General features: G+C 31.3%; 1 protein-coding gene across 1 annotated transcript in view; it reads right to left on the bottom strand.

Annotated features, from left to right (window-relative positions):
- LOC132746243 (sodium- and chloride-dependent creatine transporter 1-like) overlaps window positions 1–21,165 on the bottom strand; it is a 34,233-nt gene that overhangs the window by 8,832 nt on the left and 4,236 nt on the right. The window contains exons 2-7 of the mRNA XM_060735327.1: window positions 10,412–10,631; window positions 6,796–6,954; window positions 3,111–3,255; window positions 2,115–2,123; window positions 1,590–1,602; window positions 640–801 (exon numbers count right to left, since the gene is read on the bottom strand). Of these exons, the coding sequence (XP_060591310.1) occupies window positions 640–801; window positions 1,590–1,602; window positions 2,115–2,123; window positions 3,111–3,255; window positions 6,796–6,954; window positions 10,412–10,625 (702 nt within the window). The 5' untranslated portion in view covers window positions 10,626–10,631. The remainder of the gene's footprint in view (window positions 1–639; window positions 802–1,589; window positions 1,603–2,114; window positions 2,124–3,110; window positions 3,256–6,795; window positions 6,955–10,411; window positions 10,632–21,165) is intronic.

Below are 21,165 nucleotides of genomic sequence, written 5' to 3'. Positions count from 1 at the left end.
AATACAACAAATATGTTCTCGATGTTCTCTGTTATATCATCATGAGGTCGATGTTCACATTCAAGGAAGGCAAAGTGGAATGGTCTACAATGGGCATATTTTCAATAGGTGTTAAAATAATAGAAACGTATCATTTGGATACTAGTAATAGTATTATCAAAACTTTATATGATTGTTGAAAAAAGACTAGCATTTAAATAGTTAGAGAGATAGAATTGAAGTACATTAACATTTTGTAATTCTAAGGAAATCATGTATTGTTTAATGTATTTGTCCGATACCTGTATTAGTTTATATGATAAATATAATCAGACAACAGATGGTTGTAAGATAAAGTAGAAATGGGCATCAAGAGCATTTTATCATTATAAGCTAATCGAAAACATTATTTTTATTCACTGCGGAAAGTGTTGATGTTTTTGTGGTTTACTCTCGTGATCACGGCAGTTAAGCATTTTGAATTCATGAATTCACCAGAGCACAGTTCAGTCACCACATCGTTTCTTGCCAGGCTGTCATGCCTGTTTACCAGTTCTAGAAGCCTTCACTTTCGCAAAGAGGAATTTAGTATAACAATTACATTCTTACATAAAAGTAAGGTGAAAAAATACATTAACAATGATAGTAAATGAATAAAACCTTTCCAGTCCACCTTACACCTCGACATATACAGATATAAACCAAAATCCAAGCAACGAGGAGGGCAACAGCTAGTCCTGGAACTAATGAACCTGGTTCTTGTATTCCACTTGACATGTTCAGTACTTTTCTCCTGAAAACATGCCAAGAAAATACACATATCTAATCACTTAATAAACGAGTTTACAGAAATAACATTTTCCTTTCCAATCACTACTTTAATCAAAGTTATTTAAACGTAAAAAGTACGTAAATTTTACGCCTTAAAGATTCTGTTTGTTGTGATCAAAGTGGTAAACCAAACTAAGTGAAATTATATATACAATGTATGTACATAATTATGCAAATAAAACAATTTTCAAACATCGAAGACTATGTAAAATATGTACATTGTATTGCAAATATTTGTGCATATTATATGTATTCATCAAAATATATTCATTCATTTCTTATAGTAAAACTTGACTTAAACTTTATAGAAAATATTTTTATTACCTCCCTTCATTAACATGAAATGTTAAATTCGGCAATATCTTTAAATATAATGCTTTTTGGATCATACAATATTGATAAATCTTCATTTGAGCCCCATATTTATGATCAAAAACCAAAAAAAAATTTTTGTTACGGGAAATTTTTAAAATTTTATTATTAATGTAAGGGAACCATTTTTTCCTTTTTTTAAAATATTAAAGGCATTTTATAAATTATTCTTAAAAGGGCATTTTTTAAAATTCGTTTTTTCAAAAAGTTGTTATTTTATAAGAAAACGTATTTCCCAATAATCTACAAAGGGCTTTTACTGGAGGTTACTTTTAATTTAATATATTCACACTAAAAACTTTCCCGATGTGCTGATGTTTTATTTTTTTGGTGAAAGTTTCCGTCACTTTTTGTAAGCTTTGAGGGTCAAAATTGGGCCATAATTTAGTTCCTCTCTAGAGACATACCTGAAAACTAAATCTGAAATTACAATATCGTATTAATTCAAAAAAAACTTTTGAACACTTTAAAAATTGTAATTTTACAAATATAATTTTTTTGTCAAAAAAACCTGACACATAACAACGGTTACATAAATATTGTATATTATGTCAATAAAAACCTGACGCACAACATCTGTAACATATGTAATATCGTATCTTATTCAATTAAAACCGAACATATAACACCTTTAAAATATAATATCGTATCTTATGCCAATAAAAACCTGGCACATAACATCAGTTACATACAATATAATATATTATGTCAATAAAAACCAGACAAATAACATCTATAAAACACAATATCGTATCTTATGTCAATAAAAACCTGACACATAACATATGTAACATACAATATCGTACCTTATGTCAATAAAAACCTGAAACATAACATCCGTAATATACAACATCGTATCTTATGTCAATAAAAACCTGACACATAACATCTGTAATATACAACATCGTATCTTATGTCAATAAAAACCTGACACATAACATCTGTAACATACAATATCGTATCTTATGTCAAAATAAACCTGAAACATAACATATGTTACATACAATATCGTACCTTAGGTCAATATAAACCTGAAACATAACATCCGTAATATACAACATCGTATCTTATGTCAATATAAACCTGAAACATAACATCTGTTACATACAATATCGTATCTTATGTCAATATAAACCTGAAACATAACATCTGTAAGATACAATATCGTATCTTATGTCAATATAAACCTGAAACATAACATCTGTTACATACAATGTCGTATCTTATGTCAATAAAAATGTGACACATAACATCTGTAACATACAATATCGTACCTTATGTCAATAAAAATGTGACACATAACAACTGTAACATACAATATCGTATCTTATGGCAATAAAAATGTGACACATAACAACTGTAACATACAATATCGTATCTTATGTCAATGAAAACAAAAAGTAAGTGAGAATATTCGTCTCTCTACTATTCGTTATTTCACTAAGCTTCAGAACATTTAAAGATAGTTTTAAACATAGGAGTATACTTTGAAACATTTTTCATTACATTTTTTAGTACGGGGAAAACAAAAAAACCATTTATCAAAAAAACGTTTAAAAAAAAAATTTCGATTTTGGGGGAAAAATTTGCTTAAAAAATTTTATCATGTATTTCAAGACATATATCAACAAATCCCCTTCCTTATTAAAATGTCCAGTGCTGAAATTTTCCTTTTTAAATCCTTGAAAAATACAAGGAAAACCATAAAAAATTTTGTTACATTGTATGCAATAACTCTTGGGAAAATTTGTTTGGCTATTTCCCCATTATTAGTTGTTTCAGAAGAACCACTTTTAATATTTAAATTGTAAAAAAGGGTTCAAGACAGGAAGACCTTATTAACCCGAGGGATGATGGTAAGCACCAACCAAGTATAATTACGGCTTTAATATTTATATGAGATAGACACAATAGGATTTTGATACTACCTTTCTGTGTTCCAATAATTTCCACACGTAGCCCATGGCAACTGTGAGGTGAAGGACACTGCTATATAATATAAAGCCCAGGCAACGACGACAATGTAATAAATGGTCGTATACAACAATATAATCTGTGCTGCGAAACCAAGACCTGTAAAATAAACAAGTTAAATAAAATGAAATCTCAATTTACGGGTTTTTAATGAATTAATAACTTTGTGTAGACACTTTATATGCTTTCATGTTAACACCTATTAAATGCATTTATTCAATTTGTATGCATTTAATTTGGTAAGTTTATGCATTATACATTTTACTTATATAATTGTATACATTTTGTTGTCTAAATGAATACATTTTACACTAGAGGATACAATCTACGGTGGCACAAATGTGACATGTGTGTGTGTTTTTTTTTTATCTCGTGCGCCGAGATACATGTCGTCCAGATTTTAATAAGTCGTTCCGCGAGTAGCTAATTTCCGGGGGCCACGAAATTACTATGCCCGGGGGAAACGAGTGATTTTAGTCGGGGGCCACGAGAACTATGTCGGGGGGCCCGAAGAGTTACAAAGTGGGTGGTACCTAACGAGTAAAAAGTCATCGGCCCCGAGAAAAATTAAACCCAAACCCAGAAACAAATATTTATAACAATTTATTTTTACATGCAACTTTAATTTTTAAATACTAAAAGATATTCAGGGGGATTTTTGTCTTTTAGGTTTCATATTAGAAAGTCCCCCCCCCCAAAGGGCCCCCATAAAGCCAATAATTTTGACTAAACCCCTTTGTTGGGACTATTTGTGACCGAAAGGGGTCATTTTGTACAAACTACGGCCTGTTAACCTTGTTTTTACGAAAAACGTTCAAAGGGGAATAAAGCCCCTGGGTTTTTTTTAAATTTGGGAAGGGACATTCCCCAAAGGAAAAGAAAGATACCCCTAAAAAGGTAAAACCCAATGTCTGATGAAAAAATTTTAAAAGGGGGAAAAGTGGGTTTTATAAACCAAGAAAGATAAATTGCACCTTACCAGTGGGATGAACTTATTTTTTTGGGAGGGGGGGCTAAAGGGAAAAATTTTATTGACCGGAAATTTAAAGGGGGTAAAAGGGGGGATTTTAAAAGGTTTGGGGGAATTTGGGGGGGGGCCTTCCTTATTACTATACCCACATGTCATTTTTTAATGAGGAAAATTTTTATAAAGGGGGGGTGTTATCTGTTTGGGGGCTAAAAAACTTTGGGCCACGACAGGGGGATCTGGGGGGGGCCGACGACTTAGGTTCCGGGGCCTCGAGTGCAGGGGGAGAAAAAATAAAAACACACACATGCCATCTTTGTGCCACCGTAAAAAAAAAACGTTCAAATGTGGTACACTGAATACTTCTCATGCAAAAATCATAACATAACTTTATATCACACAACAATCGTCTTAATTCGAATTTAGTAAGCTGCTACTTTTTATTTAACGTTGAGAAATAAGCCATGTGCAAATCATAACTAACGGAGGTCGCAACTTTTCGTGGTACATCTAAAAATGTGGTTTTGTCGTGTTTGTAGCAAGATAAACAACTCACATGTGTATACGCTAAAGTAATATCGCAAAAACGTAAAACGACTCTCTACATTGTGAAGCAACGCTCGCCAATACTAAACGAAATATTGAATTGTCGTTTGGAAAATGTCGCGATCAAAAGACCAACACTTTGAATTATTACAAAAATTAATACCCAAATTGTCAGCGTCTATTTTCGCATATTATCGAGCTTAGGCATCAATATTGTCGGTGGTGCACCGTCGCGTTTGTCACGATGACACTTTCGCGTTGTGCAAATTGGGTTGTGACGTTGGTATGCTTTTTTATTACGACAACTACAAAACACTTGCATCTTGCAGATCATCATTGTCCTGTGCAGTATGGCATACTATTATTGGTGGTAGAAAGGCGTTGAATCTCTGAGGGTGTTAGGTTATACCTCTCTCATACCCATTTGTTTTATCCATTATTCATTATAGAAGTAGGAAGTCACAAATTGATGATCATCATATATGATACCTCTGATAGAAATATACAGGGATCAATTATATATCACACGCATGCTAATGTACCTCAGATTAAAATCGCAGTTAAAATATCTAACTGATATATTAACCTTATGAAGCATATATATCAAGGGGGAATAATTTTCCCATGCCTTGTAACTATACATACGATTCAAATATTTGTTAAAGTCCATAATTGTTTATCAACGTCTCGTAATATTACTCGGCGTGTTAAATATTTCAGTAGCTTGTACTAACCTTTCCACATAGATAGAATTAAATGAGAAATAAACAAAAATTAGTTTACACTTATTGCAAATAGGTGTTAGAGGATCTTTGTATTTCCATTGGTTCTCGTGTCGTGTGTGATTACTAGCAGAAGCTACGTATCGCATTTGTTTAAATCATATATAAAATGCTTAGTGTTTTCTTTTATAACTCCCTGAGAATTATAATTCAAGGATCATATATAGCTCTCAATTTTAAATATTGGACATGCTTAGTACATTATCACACCCGAGATTAATTATATGATATTAAAGGGAAAATCCAATACACGTTGTTATAATATATATGATTTTGTATATATTCAGTAAGTAGGATTCATTATTAATTCTCAATATGATTTGTACTTATACAGTTTAATATATAAAACACTGTGTTACCTTGAAAATACAGGATATCATTTCCCATGCTAGGTGATACACACCAAGTATGTAGCATATAAATAGATTATTACACCTATTTTTGAATAATACAGGGATCATTTTTCCATGCTTGTACTAACAACCAGATAATATTAGTAAACTGTTTTTTTTAACCTTGAAAATACAGGGATCATTAATTCCCATTTCTTGTACTACACTCAGATTAATTATAATAAATGTTTTATTACATTGATAATCTACTAGGGATCTTTCCTTCACCATGTGTACTACTACCAGATAATATTATAAATGTTTTTACCTTGAATACAGGTGGATTCATTTTCATGGCTTGTACTACAACTAGATAATATATAAAGTTGACCCCTTGAAATATCAGGGATTCATCTCTTCCATGCTTGTACTACACAGATAATATCATAAATGTTTACTATTGAATATACAAGGATCTTTTTCCATGACTTGTACTACACCAGATAATATAATAAATGTTTTTACCACATTGAAATCACAGGGATATTTTCCATGCTTTGTAACTGAAGTACATCAGAATATAGTTATATTAAATATTAATGTTTTATATATACCACATTGAAACGAGTTACAGGGATCATTTCTCATTTGCTTGTACTACACCAGATATTGATGATTTACATAAATGTTTTTACCCTTGGAAATGACAGGGATCATTTTCCATGCTTGTACTCAACAACCAGATAGTTATATATAAAGTGTTTATGTTACCGCTTTGATAAATACAGGGAATCATTTTCGCATGCTTGTAGCTAGCAGAAATACCAAATTAATATATAATATGTTTTTACCTTGAAATACAGGGATTATTTTCCGATGCCGCATTAGTAGATAGAGCAGAAACCAAATAATTATATAAACTGTTTTTTTATATACTCCTTGAATACTCACAGAGAATCTATTTGTCACCATGCTTGTTAGAATAACACTAAATAAATATAAATGATTTTACCTTGAAATACAGGGATCATTTTCCATGCTTGTACTACACCAGATAATATATAAATGTTTTTACCTTGAAATACAGGGATCATTTTCCATGCTTGTACTACACCAGATAATATATAAATGTTTTTACCTTGAAATACAGGGATCATTTTCCATGCTTGTACTACACCAAATAATATATAAATGTTTTTTACTTTGAAATACAGGGATTATTTTCCATGGCTTGTACTACATCCGAAATCTAAATATATACAATGTTTTTACACCTTGAATATCAAGGGATTCAGTCTTCTCCATGCTGTATATAGTACTACACCAGAGGTCATGATACTGACCCAAAGGCTGATATTTCAGCGCTATATATGTGATACGGACGTCGCTGCTACCTAGAAGAGAATGATAATTTGTTATATAGGAGAATTTCAGGAAACTGCGCCCTGAAATAAATGAAATAAAATTATGTGGTCGGTAACGTACTATCAAGAGTATATAAACATTTAAATTGTTTTAAATATTACTTGAATCTCAAAAGAACACAGTATTTATACCTTTTTATTCTGGCCATTTTTATAAAAGGTATGTTTTATCTTTTTTTATTTTAGTCCTCAAGCTCTTCAAAGATTAATGATTTATATATGATTCATAGCCATAAACAATAATATTATAAACACACCACTATAAAATTAATATTAATGAACATCAGACCATAAAATATATTATAACATATAATAACTCAACAACCTAAAATATATTAATAACTCAACCATAAAATATATTATAACGCAATCCATAAAATATTATAGACGCATAACCGATAAAATATATTATAACGCAACCATAAAATATATTATAACGCAACCATAAAATATATAATAACACAACCATAAAATATAGTATAACACAACCATCTAATATATTATATGCAGAGACAACCATAAAATATAATTATAACAGCAACATTAAATATATTATAACGCAACCATTAAATATATTTATAACGCAAAAAAAAAAACACACCATAAAATTTATGTTTTTATACAAAAACCAACCCATAAAATATAGGTATTAACAACAAACCAATTAAATATATTAAAAGCACAACATAAAATATACCATAACACAACCAATGAAATATATTATAAAGCGCAACCATAAAAATATATTATATACGCCTCAACCATAAAATATATTATGGATAACGCAACCATAAAATATATTATAAACGCAACCATAAAATAATAGTGATATATATAACACAACCATTAAATATATTATAGCACAACCATAAAATATATTATAACACAACATTAAATATATTATAACGCAACCATAAAATATATTATAACGCAACCATAAAATATATTATAACACAACCATGAAATATATTATAACACAACCATAAAATATATTATAACACAACATTAAATATATTATAACGCAACCATAAAATATATTATAACGCAAACATAAAATATATTATAACGCAACCATGAAATATATTATAACACAGACATAAAATATATTATAACACAACCATAAAATATACTATAACACAACCATAAAATATAGTATAACACAACCATAAAATATATTATAACACAGCCATAAAATATGTTATAACACAATCATAAAATATATAATAACACAACCATAAAATATATTATAACATATTATAACTCAACCATAAAATATATTATAACTCAACCATAAAATATATTATAACGCAACCATAAAATATATTATAACGCAACCATAAAATATACTATAACACAACCATAAAATATAGTATAACACAACCATGAAATATATTATAGCACAACATAAAATATATTATAACACATCCATGAAATATATTATAACTCAACCATAAAATATATTATAACGCAACTATAAAATATATTATAACGCTACCATTAAATATAGTATAACACAACCATAAAATATAGTATAACTCAACCATGAAATATATTATAGCACAACATAAAATATATTATAACACAGCCATGACATATATTATAACGCAACCATAAAATATATTATAACGCAAACATAAAATATATTATAACACATCCATGAAATATATTATAACTCAACCATAAAATATATTATAACGCAACCATTAAATATATTATAACGCAACCATAAAATATATTATAACGCAAACATAAAATATACTATAACACAACCATGAAATATATTATAGCGCAACCATGAAATATATTATAACACAGCCATAAAATATATTATAACGCAACCATAAAATATACTATAACACAACCATAAAATATGTTATAACACAACCATAAAATATATTATAACGCAACCATGAAATATATTATAACACAGCCATGCAATATATTATAACGCAACCATAAAATATACTATAACACAACCATAAAAAATTAAAACACAACCATAAAATATATTATAACACAGCCATAAAATATGTTATAACACAACCATAAAATATATTATAACACAACCATAAAATATATTATAACACAGCCATAAAATATGTTATAACACAACCATAAAATATATTATAACGCAACCATGAAAATATATTATAGCACAACATTAAATATATTATAGCACAACATAAAATATATTATAACACAACATTAAATATATTATAACGTAACCATAAAATATATTATAACACAACCATAAAATATATTATAACGCAACCATAAAATATATCATAAAAGAACCATAAAATATATTATAGCGCAACCATAAGATATTATAACGCAACCATGAAATATATTACAACGCAACCATAATATATAATATAACGACAGAATTGTTATACAACCATAGGTTTTGTATAAACTTATCTGAAACACAATACTTGTTACGACGATGTTGAGAAGGGAGATCCAGTACTGGCGGTAAAGCGATCTCGTTATAACAAAATAAATACACGAAGTTACGACACCATGACCATGACGATATATACTATTATTATTTCAGGGTTATCGTAGGTTATATTATTTAACATTGTCCTTGTTAAATCAAATTACATTCTCCGACAAGAACTTTGCATATAAATCGTTGTTAGTATATTAGATTATCATGCATGATAAGCGATTGTATGAGGAGTCGTTGCTGCTTTCAGACTGGATTCTGGAGCAAATATGAAATTTTGATCATCAAGTTGAAGATTATAATATTTGATAAATAATTTTATAGATACACAATCTTTACTAAATCTATCAATTTCTATTCTAAAAGATGCAAGGTGTAATTAAACGGACCAGTAAACTTGATCGTAATCGATAAAAGTCTGTTTTTCAAGATCATTGGCGAGAATGAGGTCATAAGGCGTTTTCTTGAAAGTACAATAATGCATATAAAAATTAATTGCTTTCAATATTAGGTATTGAGAAAGTGTGATTAATGCACATTTTATTAGGTAGGTAATCAGCGTAACTTCGCTGCCTCATCACGAAATCGCCGTTACCGCAGAAAAGTGTTTATTTCACATTTGATTTGTTTTCTTTGAGCATTTTATGATTCTATTGGACAAAAGTAATTCAAACACTTACTAACTTTAATTACTACTTACATTTAATGAGCTATGTCGGTTAGATTAAAGCAAAACATGTATATATACTTACCACCCCCATTCTTATAACACAAATATGGAAAACGCCAAATATTGCCTAGACCCACAGCACAGCCGACTGACGTCATAATAAAGTCGAGTTGCGAACCCCATGTCTGACGTAATGTTGGTATCCCATGTGTTGACTTTCCCCGGCCGGTTTCCTTCCCTTGTTTGGATGTTTCATCAACAGTAAAGTTTGAAATTTCAGATTCTGTTACTTCCATTTTATTCTGTAAGGCGTTAATTGTATACGTAATAGAAAAAGCATCGAAACACGAGGCTTTCTGATTTGTACGAGGGGGGGCGTAGCCCCCCCCCCCCCCCCCCCGAGTATAAATCAGATTGCCGAGTGTTTTGATGTTCTTTCTCTTTTGTATCATAGTCAAACATAAAAACACGTTCCCTGTTGTCACAATATGAAACCCCAGAAAGAAGGAACCAATGAACGAGCATCTGAATACAATATTTCTTTCGCTTTCCCTTCCTCTGCCGTCATAATTTGTAAACCCCAGCAAAAATGAGCCAATCAATTGGCTGCTCTGGAGTGCTGCACTCCAGTTAACGGTTAACGCACTGTGCATCTATATGTATACGATTTAACTCTGACACTTTTTCAACAGAAAGGTCCCAAAACTATGATACAATTATATATAGACTACAGTCGTATAATAAAATATCTGATTAAATCATGGCAACAAGTAGTCCTAATTATAAGACCTATACGTAACCTATTTCGTATTATCATTCATTAATCTGATATTTTACATTTTTCATTTTCCATGTTACGATTAGGTCTTAACAGATCACTGCAAAAACGTGTAGCAAACAATATTTACATTAGACTTCGATTTAGATCTAATGCATTTAAACAATTTGTGTGTATTTACAAAACTAAAAAATCAATACCTTTTAATAAAATAATTAAACTGTCACATCCGAAAAATCATGATTAAATCCTCTCATTTAATTAAATATCTTGTACAGCCGATAAACAAATGACTGGCATACAGTGCGCGAATTCTGATTGGCTAATTCAAATGCAAGCGCTTAATTGAGTCAGAAGTTTCTAACGGAATATTTTTTAACGAAATAATTGCCCATGCACCGTCAGGGTGTTCGAATATATTTTTTCGTTCAAAAAATTGGAATCAATCTGTAAAGCATTTGACTTAACCAGTTTGGCCGATAGGCAAAAATAGAGTGATATTTATATTTTATTTTTAATTGATAAGTACATTGTTTGAGATTTTTTGTTAATGATTGAGCATGAAATTGAAAGAAAAGAAGATAAGCTTTTGAATAAAGCTTGAAAGGCTAGACAATAGACATTTTTAAATGCTATGCGTATATATGAGCAATAAACACGAACAGCTGCGAAAGGTTTGCATCTGTGCAGAAATGGTAGAAATGGTGGAGATGTTATTGGGTGCATCATAATTATGCAGAGAAAAACGAGCACAATTTGATACTTTCAATCATACTACTTAATTCAATCACTTAACTTCTCAATTTATTATGTGACTATAAATGAAAAGAAACAAATATATAACGGGTATATTTTCTCAAAATGAACAAGATGCATTTATTCGTTTAATTGTTGGGGTAGAAATATTATGAACACATACCTCTATAAATAAGCCTATATTACAATATCCACAAATATGTCATAGGTATATGTCTGAAATATTTTTAAACTGGTTATTAACTGAACAAAATAAATTGTATTAAAATCCATATATAAAACGAGTTACTGACAACTTTATACTAGTTCATGAAAAAAGCAAAAGCAGTCCTGGATTGCTCACCTGTGTGACTGTAAAAAAAGAACACGAGATTTAGCCATTTCTACCCATATACCGTTGTTATATGCAATATGCCTTACATCTTTATATTTTTGTCGACGAGACAATCAATTTGTTTTTATGTAGATAATTTCGACATAAATACATTAAAAAGTGTTCAAAAACAGATACATGGTTTCTATAGCTTGTTTAGAAGGTCACTGGGCAGTTATTCATAACAAATATGGTGTCTTCAGGTCGCCATGACTGTGACTAACTCCACCTATGGGATTGTAAAATAAAATAATGAAGGAATGTATGAAGAAATATATGTTTAACGCTTGACTAAATGCCGAAAGCGGGTATCGGGTGAACAATAATGTTAAACTACTTACATCCCGATATTACCTGTATCACAAGTACAAGACTTTTCAGCGACTGTAAATAGTTTACAAAGTACGTTATTTATAAAATGACATCAATCTAAATAAGATACAGTATTATATAGCTACAAGGGGACTATTTGCAGTCTTACTTTCGTTGTTTTATAGAGAGTAATGTCGATTCTGTATCTACTTTTAGACATGCTTTGAACTTTTAAGAATATATCTTTTTATATGTCTTTTTGATTACTGTATCAATAGTTTATAAAAAGTAAAAACCGAAACCGAATAAGCGCAAATTTCCGAATTTTTGTACGGAAATTGCCCAATAGCTAGGTCATAATGTCGAAGGTCAAGGTCACAATATCACTTCGTGTCAAATTTTTGTTTGCTCAGTAACTTGAATATATTATATTGACATCACAAACTTATCTTATCAATTTGATAAAATGTGCACTTTTAAGAGTTTCAGTCAGGTTCTTGATCTGTATAAATCTTCTTAAAGTATATAAACGATGCATGCTTTGAAAACAGAGAAATGAGCCGCGTCACAAAAAAACCAACGTAATGCGTTTGCGACCAGCATGGATCCAGACCAGCCTGTGCATTCGCGCAGTCTTATAAGGATTCATGCTGTTCGCTTACAAACCCTATTACAAGTAGAGAAACTGATAGCGAAAAGCATGGATCCTGATCAGACTGCGCGGATGCGCAGGCTGGTCTTGATCTATGCTGGTCGCAAACGCATTATGTTGGTTTTGTCGTGACGCGGCTCAAATATTCTACGTGACGTTAAAACAAAAAAGCCACTAATATATGAGTGGGTGATCGCTTGATTTATGTTTAGTATTAAAATAACGTAATGTAAAGTTTGACTTGTTTACAATTTCCTTATAAAATAAACTGATACTATCGTAGTGGATTAAAATAAATATATTTTTGTAATGGAAAGAGCATCAAATCAGGAGGATATCTGATTTATATGAGGGGGTGTAGCTCCATAGTAGGAATAAGAAACCCGAGTGTTTTGATGGTCTTTCTCTTTTTTATCATATGCAAAAATAAAAAAAACACGTTCTCTGCCGTCACAGTATGAAACCCTAGAAAAAAGTAACCAATGTACGAGCAGCTTAATATGACTTTTCTATCGTTATTCTTTTCCCTGTCATCACAATATGAAACCCCAGAAGAAAATGAAACAAATCAAGGAGCATAGACTCTATCTTTATCCGCGACATACAATGCTGGTAACTTATACCTGCACTCCAGGTCACTCACTGTGCGCACACTCTCCAAACTATGATACAATTCAACTTCAAAAATGTATAAATTTGCATGTACAAACAATAAATAACAAGTATGCATGTACAAACAAAGCTATATTTATTACCATTACATTTTCTTAAATATTATCCAATTAAGAATTTTAAAGTTAAAGGCACACAGAAAGGTACATTCTTTTCTTGATTTAGAAAGGGCAAACGCGAGTTTTATAATGTCTGAATAACTGTTCCAGATGGGTAAAGTAGAAAAATATATACAAGTTGTATTTTACTTCCATTCAAAATACTCAATCACTATTAATTTACTAATTATCAAAAATGCAAATGAAAAAAAAATCAGGTAATAGGCCAATGAATAACTTGTTAGAAATCATAACAGAACAACAAAAAGGAATAAAAAAAAAGCAAAAAGAAAAGAAACTCTTATAAGAAGTAGAAATTTACAACAAATCCGGGACATAATGGGCCTTTAATCTGTTATTTCTACTGTGGTCCTAAAATATCATATTGTATGATATAGGAGGCCGATGTATAATACAACGTTTAATAGTTACATTTAATAAATTTCATAAAAAACTAAATAGCGACATTTCATTAATAAATTGGGTTTTATATCGACTCCAGGTCTTATTTTGGTGTCCAAACAACCAAAATGAGTTTTATAAGCATAAAATTAGGTAACCTCATTGTGGCGAAATGGGAAGTACAATTTCTGTTTGCATGAGAAACTCCGCCTTCGAATCATCCGTACATCAATATTAAATCAACAAACATGATTATAAGTGGCTGTGCTATTTTAACGGTATATTTCCGCATTGTAACGGATGTTTTCATACAAATTTAATCTTTTTATGAGATGATTACTTTTACTGAACCCCAGGTTCAGTGCACCGTGAAGCTTAAACGGTTAAAGTGTGTTTGCACAAGAAAATATCACATTTGCTGTGTTCCGGATAGCAACTATAAAACTGTGACGTAGCGCATACACGAGCTCATTATAGTCTTCATTTGCATGTTAAAATTCGCATACGAACTTTAGTGTTACCGTGGGGTTTCCCGTTTAAAATCCTAATTTATGAATAATATTTGATGAGATTTACAACAAAACTTTTAAACAGGTTAATGAAACTGTAGAATGTATGATTTTTAGGCCGACGGAAAAATATTTTTACATATTTATTTAATGTAACTTTATGAAAGACCTATGGTATAATCAAGTTACACTTAATTTACATAAATGTTTTAACAAATTTGAAACTTGATAAGTAGTTGTCTCATTTTAAAGCTACATTAAATGAATTTCTTAAAAACAGAAATAGCGACATTTCATTAGTAAATTTGGTTTCATATCGACTCCAGATCTTATTATGGTGTCAAGGCAACCAAAATGAGTCTTATAAGCATAAACATCTGCGACCTCATTGTGGCGAAATCGGAATTTGCATGAGAAACTCCGCCTTCGGATCATCCGTACGTCGATATTAAATCAACAAACATGGCTATAAGTAGCAGTCCTAATATAACGGTATATTTACGCATTGTAACGGTTGTTTTCATACAAATTCAATATTTTTATGAGATGATTACTCTTTCCTGAACGCCATGCCAAGTGCACCGTGAAGCTAAAACGGTTAAAGTGTGTATGCACATGAAAATCTCGTATAAATTGCTGTGTTCTGTATAGCAACTATAACACTGTGACGTAGCACATACATGAACTGATTAAAGTCTTCATTTGCATGTTAAAATTCGTATACGAACTTTAGTGTTACCGTGGGGTTTTCCGTTTAAAATCGTAATTTATGAACAATATTTGACGAGATTTACAACAATACTGTTAAAAGGGTTAATAATACAGTAGAATTCTTGGTTATTAGGCCGACGGCAAAATATTTTTACATTTTTATTTAATGTAAGTTTAAATGTTTTAAAACCTTATAATTCAGTAATTATTGCTATTCGTAAAGTTATAATTTTATATCTATGTAAGACGCAACAAATCTATCTATATTGCCATCTGTACTCAACAAAAATAGAAACCTGACACTTTATTTCTTATAAATATTTTCTAATTAGTGATTTTAATCAAAACATGTGTAGTGAGTATTCATGTACTATAGATACACTATACATGTTTTTGTTTGTCAGTAGAATGCAGCTAAGCGTAAAATTTTAGTTTTTGCACGTGAATCCCGCGCATACTTCACGATGTCAGATAGACAGTTATGTAAGGCACTATACATGTGTTCAGTAACAATTTAGGGTCATTCACACCTAAAGATGATACAGAGAGAAATCAAGCAATAGGAATGCTGCTGGGCTGGGCATCTGTTGTTGACCTGAGTAGAATATTTAACTGCAGTTGCAACACAGTTCATGAACTTGTAAGACGCTATAGACTTACAAGTGACGTGCACGATCGACCAAGGCCAAGTAGGCCAAGGGCAACTACCTAAAGGGACGACCGTGCAATTGATTTAACTCACTTAAGTGACAGGTTCAGACCGGCGACCTTCACCGCGCCCGCGTTTAACGTAACTGCCCAACCCATTCGCAATCCGTTGCGCGCACTACAACGCCCGATTAGAGCGCGACGCCTATATACAGGCGGTATTCTCACTATTCGCCATCGTCAGGCCCGTATTAGGTGGGCACGTGCGCACCTTCACTGGTGGCGACGTGACTGGAATACTGCCCTGTTTTCAGACGAGTCTTGTTACAATCTCAGTCATACCGACGGCTGTGTAAGAATTTACTGTCGAAAGGGCGAAATGTTTGACCTGTCTGTGTTAGACAGCATGATCGTTTCGGTGGTGGAAGTGTCATGGTATGGGGCGGGATAATGTGTGGACAAAAGACCCGGCTTATTGTTATACATGGAATTTTAACGCTTAGAGATACATCAACGAAGTCTTGAATGACGAGACTATTCCGTTTATGCAAAGAAACGGTCCCGTTGTGTTTCAACAAGACAACACCCGTCCTCACACGGCGAGGATAACTCGCACTCGTTTAGCTGCAGCCAATGTCGATACCATGCAATGGCCAGCAATGTCTCCAGATATGAATCATATCTTGGATGTGCTTGACAGAAATGTCCGACGACATTACGCCCAACAGAATATCCTCCAACTGATAAATGCCTTGATAGCGGAATAGAACAATCTTCCAAATAACCTTGTTCAACGTTTCGTCAATTCCATGCGTCGACGCGTTGACGCACTACTTAGAGCCAGAGCTGGCCACAACCGATATTGAATTAAATGAAAAAATTGCATGCATTCTAAAATTGTCAATGAAATGATTTAAACCTATCTGCACGTAGTCAAAACGTTATAGTCACAAAACTGATACATTGAATTTGACCATTTCATTAGAACAAGCGTAATTTTACAAACTTAAACATAATAAATAAACAACAAAATGCATATCAATGTTGTGCATCCATCTCTTTTTCATGCCCAACATTCGATTTTACATATCCGTCATTAATAATAAAATATACACTGTCAGGTTTCTATTTTTGCTGAGTACATGTATATTCAATATTAGAATTTGAGCTGACTTAAGAAATGATCCCTGACGTTGTTTTTCAATCGCAACTTTTGTGCCCTCTCCGTCAATATTAGGATGAGGACCTTGAAACGCAAAAGTAAGAACTAAAATACGCAAAGAAACTAAACAAGTTTACAAATTGTGAATGCTGGGAGTTGTTAATTGTTAACTCAGTTTCGTGTAAAAGTCCTACTAAATTAAGTTAATATATAAATATAACTGTAATCAGTACATGATTTTCATACCTATTATTATGATTGTACATGGCCTCAAAAACTGCTACAACGTAATTTTCCTTTTATTATAGCGAGCTCGAAGAGGAGGCCCGCAAAGCGAGCATTACGGTAACGCATGTATCTTCAAGTGATGGTTTGAAAACTTTTGCCGGAAGTTCAGCAAAATTATGCGTAATAAATATGCCTGCTCTTCATCGGAGCTTATTTTGGTTCTCTGCACTACTATACAATGTATTTGTAGCTAAATTGACATTCGGAATCCCATGCCGATAGCTATTGATCCAAATCCGATGCTTTGCGATCTTACGTCTTCCCGAAATAGAACTCTTTCTAGGTTAACGATCGTTTGATGAATTAATCATAACATTGTTACTGATCCAAGTATAAAGTACATTTTTTGATAAATTACAGTCAAAATAATTGCCTTTATACGCAACCTATCCATAAAATAAAACAAATATAGAAATGGACGCCGAGTCAATATCAACTTACGGTACGTTCCCGCCTTTCAGTCAGTCTTCAGATAAGGACCTCGAACAGAATAGTATGACTACATAGAACGGTAACGATATTTCGGTCTAACTTACGCTTAGAAAATAAATATGTAAACAAACAGTAATTTAATGCTGTGAGTTGTTTACAAGTATTTTACCAATGTATCAAGTAAAAGTCCACCTAAAATAAGCAAATTCAAAGATATAAAAGTAAGCACTACATTACTTCAATACTAATTATTAAGGTTGTATATACCAAATGTACAAAATACCAAGTCGGATTTGTTTATAACTGTACATCAGTGGGCATATTTAAATTAAAAACGATTGTCAAACATAAGTTCAATCATAATTGTTCCGAGACTATATTTTCCTTTAGATGTCAAATCTATATTTTCGACGATTACACTCTCTGTTTCTGTATACAAATGAAACCACGTGGTAGAAATCCTTTCACTCAATATTGTTTCCGAGGTTATTATGAATAATAGCCGTGGATGTTGCGATTGGTTTTATGATATCCTTTTCCCGAAAAGGAATTAATAATCCCAAAATTGGATTATATGTGAATTTATGTTCTCTGACGGGTGGATTCAATATAAAACATGAAATGGTCGAATTTCGAAAGAAATAATACTTTTTATTTTATTCTTTTCAGTGGATTACTGATTTATCAGTGAAAATTATATTTGATAATTTCACAGTGAAAATTATCAAAATATAATTTCACACTTTTCAATGACGAAACTACTTTTTCAAGATTTTCCCCATTTGGTACCTCAATTTTATTTTTGCTGACAATTCTGACAATGTCAGGCTGTTTAAAGAAAAAGCAAAGCTGAAATTGATAAATAACTTAAATATCAAAAGTAATAAAAAGAAGAAAACTAATTTCTATTCATTCAAATTCCAAAAATTTCGTCTCTAAATTTTTTTGTTTCATTTTCACAGTCTGTAAAATACATTCCTTCCCCATACAAAACTGCTCTTTATGACATTTGGGCATATTAAAGTATCCTACGAGCAATAACTGCCGTATGCTTAATGAAAAATTGAAAAGCAATGACAGCCATCACTCGAAGAATAAGTAAAACAACCCAGCGTTCCTGAGCAAGCTTCCAAGTTTTCCATTTTTCTAGCTCCTTTTTTGAATGTTTTCACATCTGTCAACACTTATTTTTTGTCTGTTACAATCCTCAAATAAGTTTTCGTTCTTTTAAAAAGGTGTATGACTAACAAATCCAAATTATATCCCTCTGAATCTTACACAATTATTTTCCTCCCATGAAATACACAACTTTTAAAAATGGCTGCGCTTACATTTTACAAAGCCAGGTCTAATATAAATTCGCAGTAAGTAACAGAAATATGGATGGATGGCTGAACTTTTTCTCCTACAAGAATTGTTTGTTTTTATTATTAAAACAAGCGATCATTCATATTTTTTAATAAAATGAATAAATATCCCCGTCATTTAACGTTGGTTGGCGGACTTATTTTTCAGCTCAAGACTTCTTGTTTTTGATGAGAAATTCCGACTAAATGGGGCTCTCAATGGGGGAAACAGATTTTAATCTTAACGTTAAAATTATGGAAATTTCGTTTTAACTTGTTTTTAAGCTTAAAATAAAAAGAAAATTTGTTTGTTTGTTGTGTAAGATGTAATTTTATTTCATCTCGTGAACTTTAAAAACAGTATTCTCACTCGTGGCTACGCCACTCGTGAGAATACTGTTTTTAAAGCCCACTCGATGAAATAAAATTTCATCTTACACACAAACAAACAAATATCCTCTATGTATTAGTGTTGCGTGAATTATACAGCCTGAAGTGTGCAGATCGAAGAGTATTGTAATAATAGAATGTGTTGTAAAAAGGAAATACTAGAATATAGACTGGCTCATTGACACGTTATTTATTAGGTAAATAAAAATAATATAAAACAAAAAATAAATATGATATTCAAATATGGCACTTGTTGTACATCAGGAAAATTATTTTTATTGGAGAACCTAAAAAAGAGTAATTTTACTTAAACAAAAAATAGATAAACAAAAGCAAGACTATTTTTTTCTTTATTGCTGAATAGGCGAATGCATGTCTACTGACCGCATCGTGCCACATGCACGAGGCAGCTGGAAGATAAATAAATGTTGAGCTGTTCTACTTATATCTGTAGTTTCAATCCGTGAACATTCAGAAAAAAATAATAATAAAACATAACAAATAGTAGAACAGATAGAAAAGTTCATGCAACAATCAAAATCAATAATATGAAACAAATTTAATAAAATATTATGGATTTGCCGGGTATTACTTACTATAAATATGGAAACATTTATAATGATACAATCCTTAACTAACTAACTATATCCAAACTCTATAACCATAACTTGATTGAGATTTTACAATATTTACTATAAGATTCTGTTTCCTTCATCCCCCAGTATAAATACGTTTGTATGTACCATGGCATTTGAACTGTTAAGTTGAACTTTTATCATCGACATATCAAAATATCTTATCAATGTTCTCGTTATACATCTGATTTATTTATAAATTGACAATTTATCACACAAATGACCCGCTTCTTCAACATTGGTCATTTATCATTCATTAACTGAAATCAAGTAGATATCTATGGATACGGAACTCGGTTATTCACAAGATAAATATTTCATACTTTTTCATTCCACCAAACTCGATTCAAAGTTACGATACAAATAAGAAATTGGTATGCTAAAACTACGTTACTTATTGACATGAATATCAAATGTAAAGCATAATTCTACAATACTTCTTGACAGAGTTAACAACTTTTGATAGTTAACAAGTATTTCAAGTTAGAAGGTTATATCTGTAGTCGTACTTGTGTAGCGGTGTTGACGGGTGTTTCGCTCGTTTTCAACATCTTTCCAACCCGAAATCTGAACATTTTGTTGCATTTAGAAATTAACAACGCAATACTGCCATTCCTGAACTTATTTGTTGCATTTTTAAAAAATCTGTTTGGTTTCATCTTTATAAAATTT

Source organism: Ruditapes philippinarum, unplaced genomic scaffold (assembly GCF_026571515.1).
Source record: "Ruditapes philippinarum isolate M1 unplaced genomic scaffold, ASM2657151v2 ctg4923_1_1_1_1, whole genome shotgun sequence".
Lineage (NCBI taxonomy): Eukaryota > Metazoa > Mollusca > Bivalvia > Venerida > Veneridae > Ruditapes > Ruditapes philippinarum.
The sequence above is the reverse complement of the archived record's forward strand: the minus strand, read 5'-3'. Positions and strand labels throughout refer to the sequence as shown.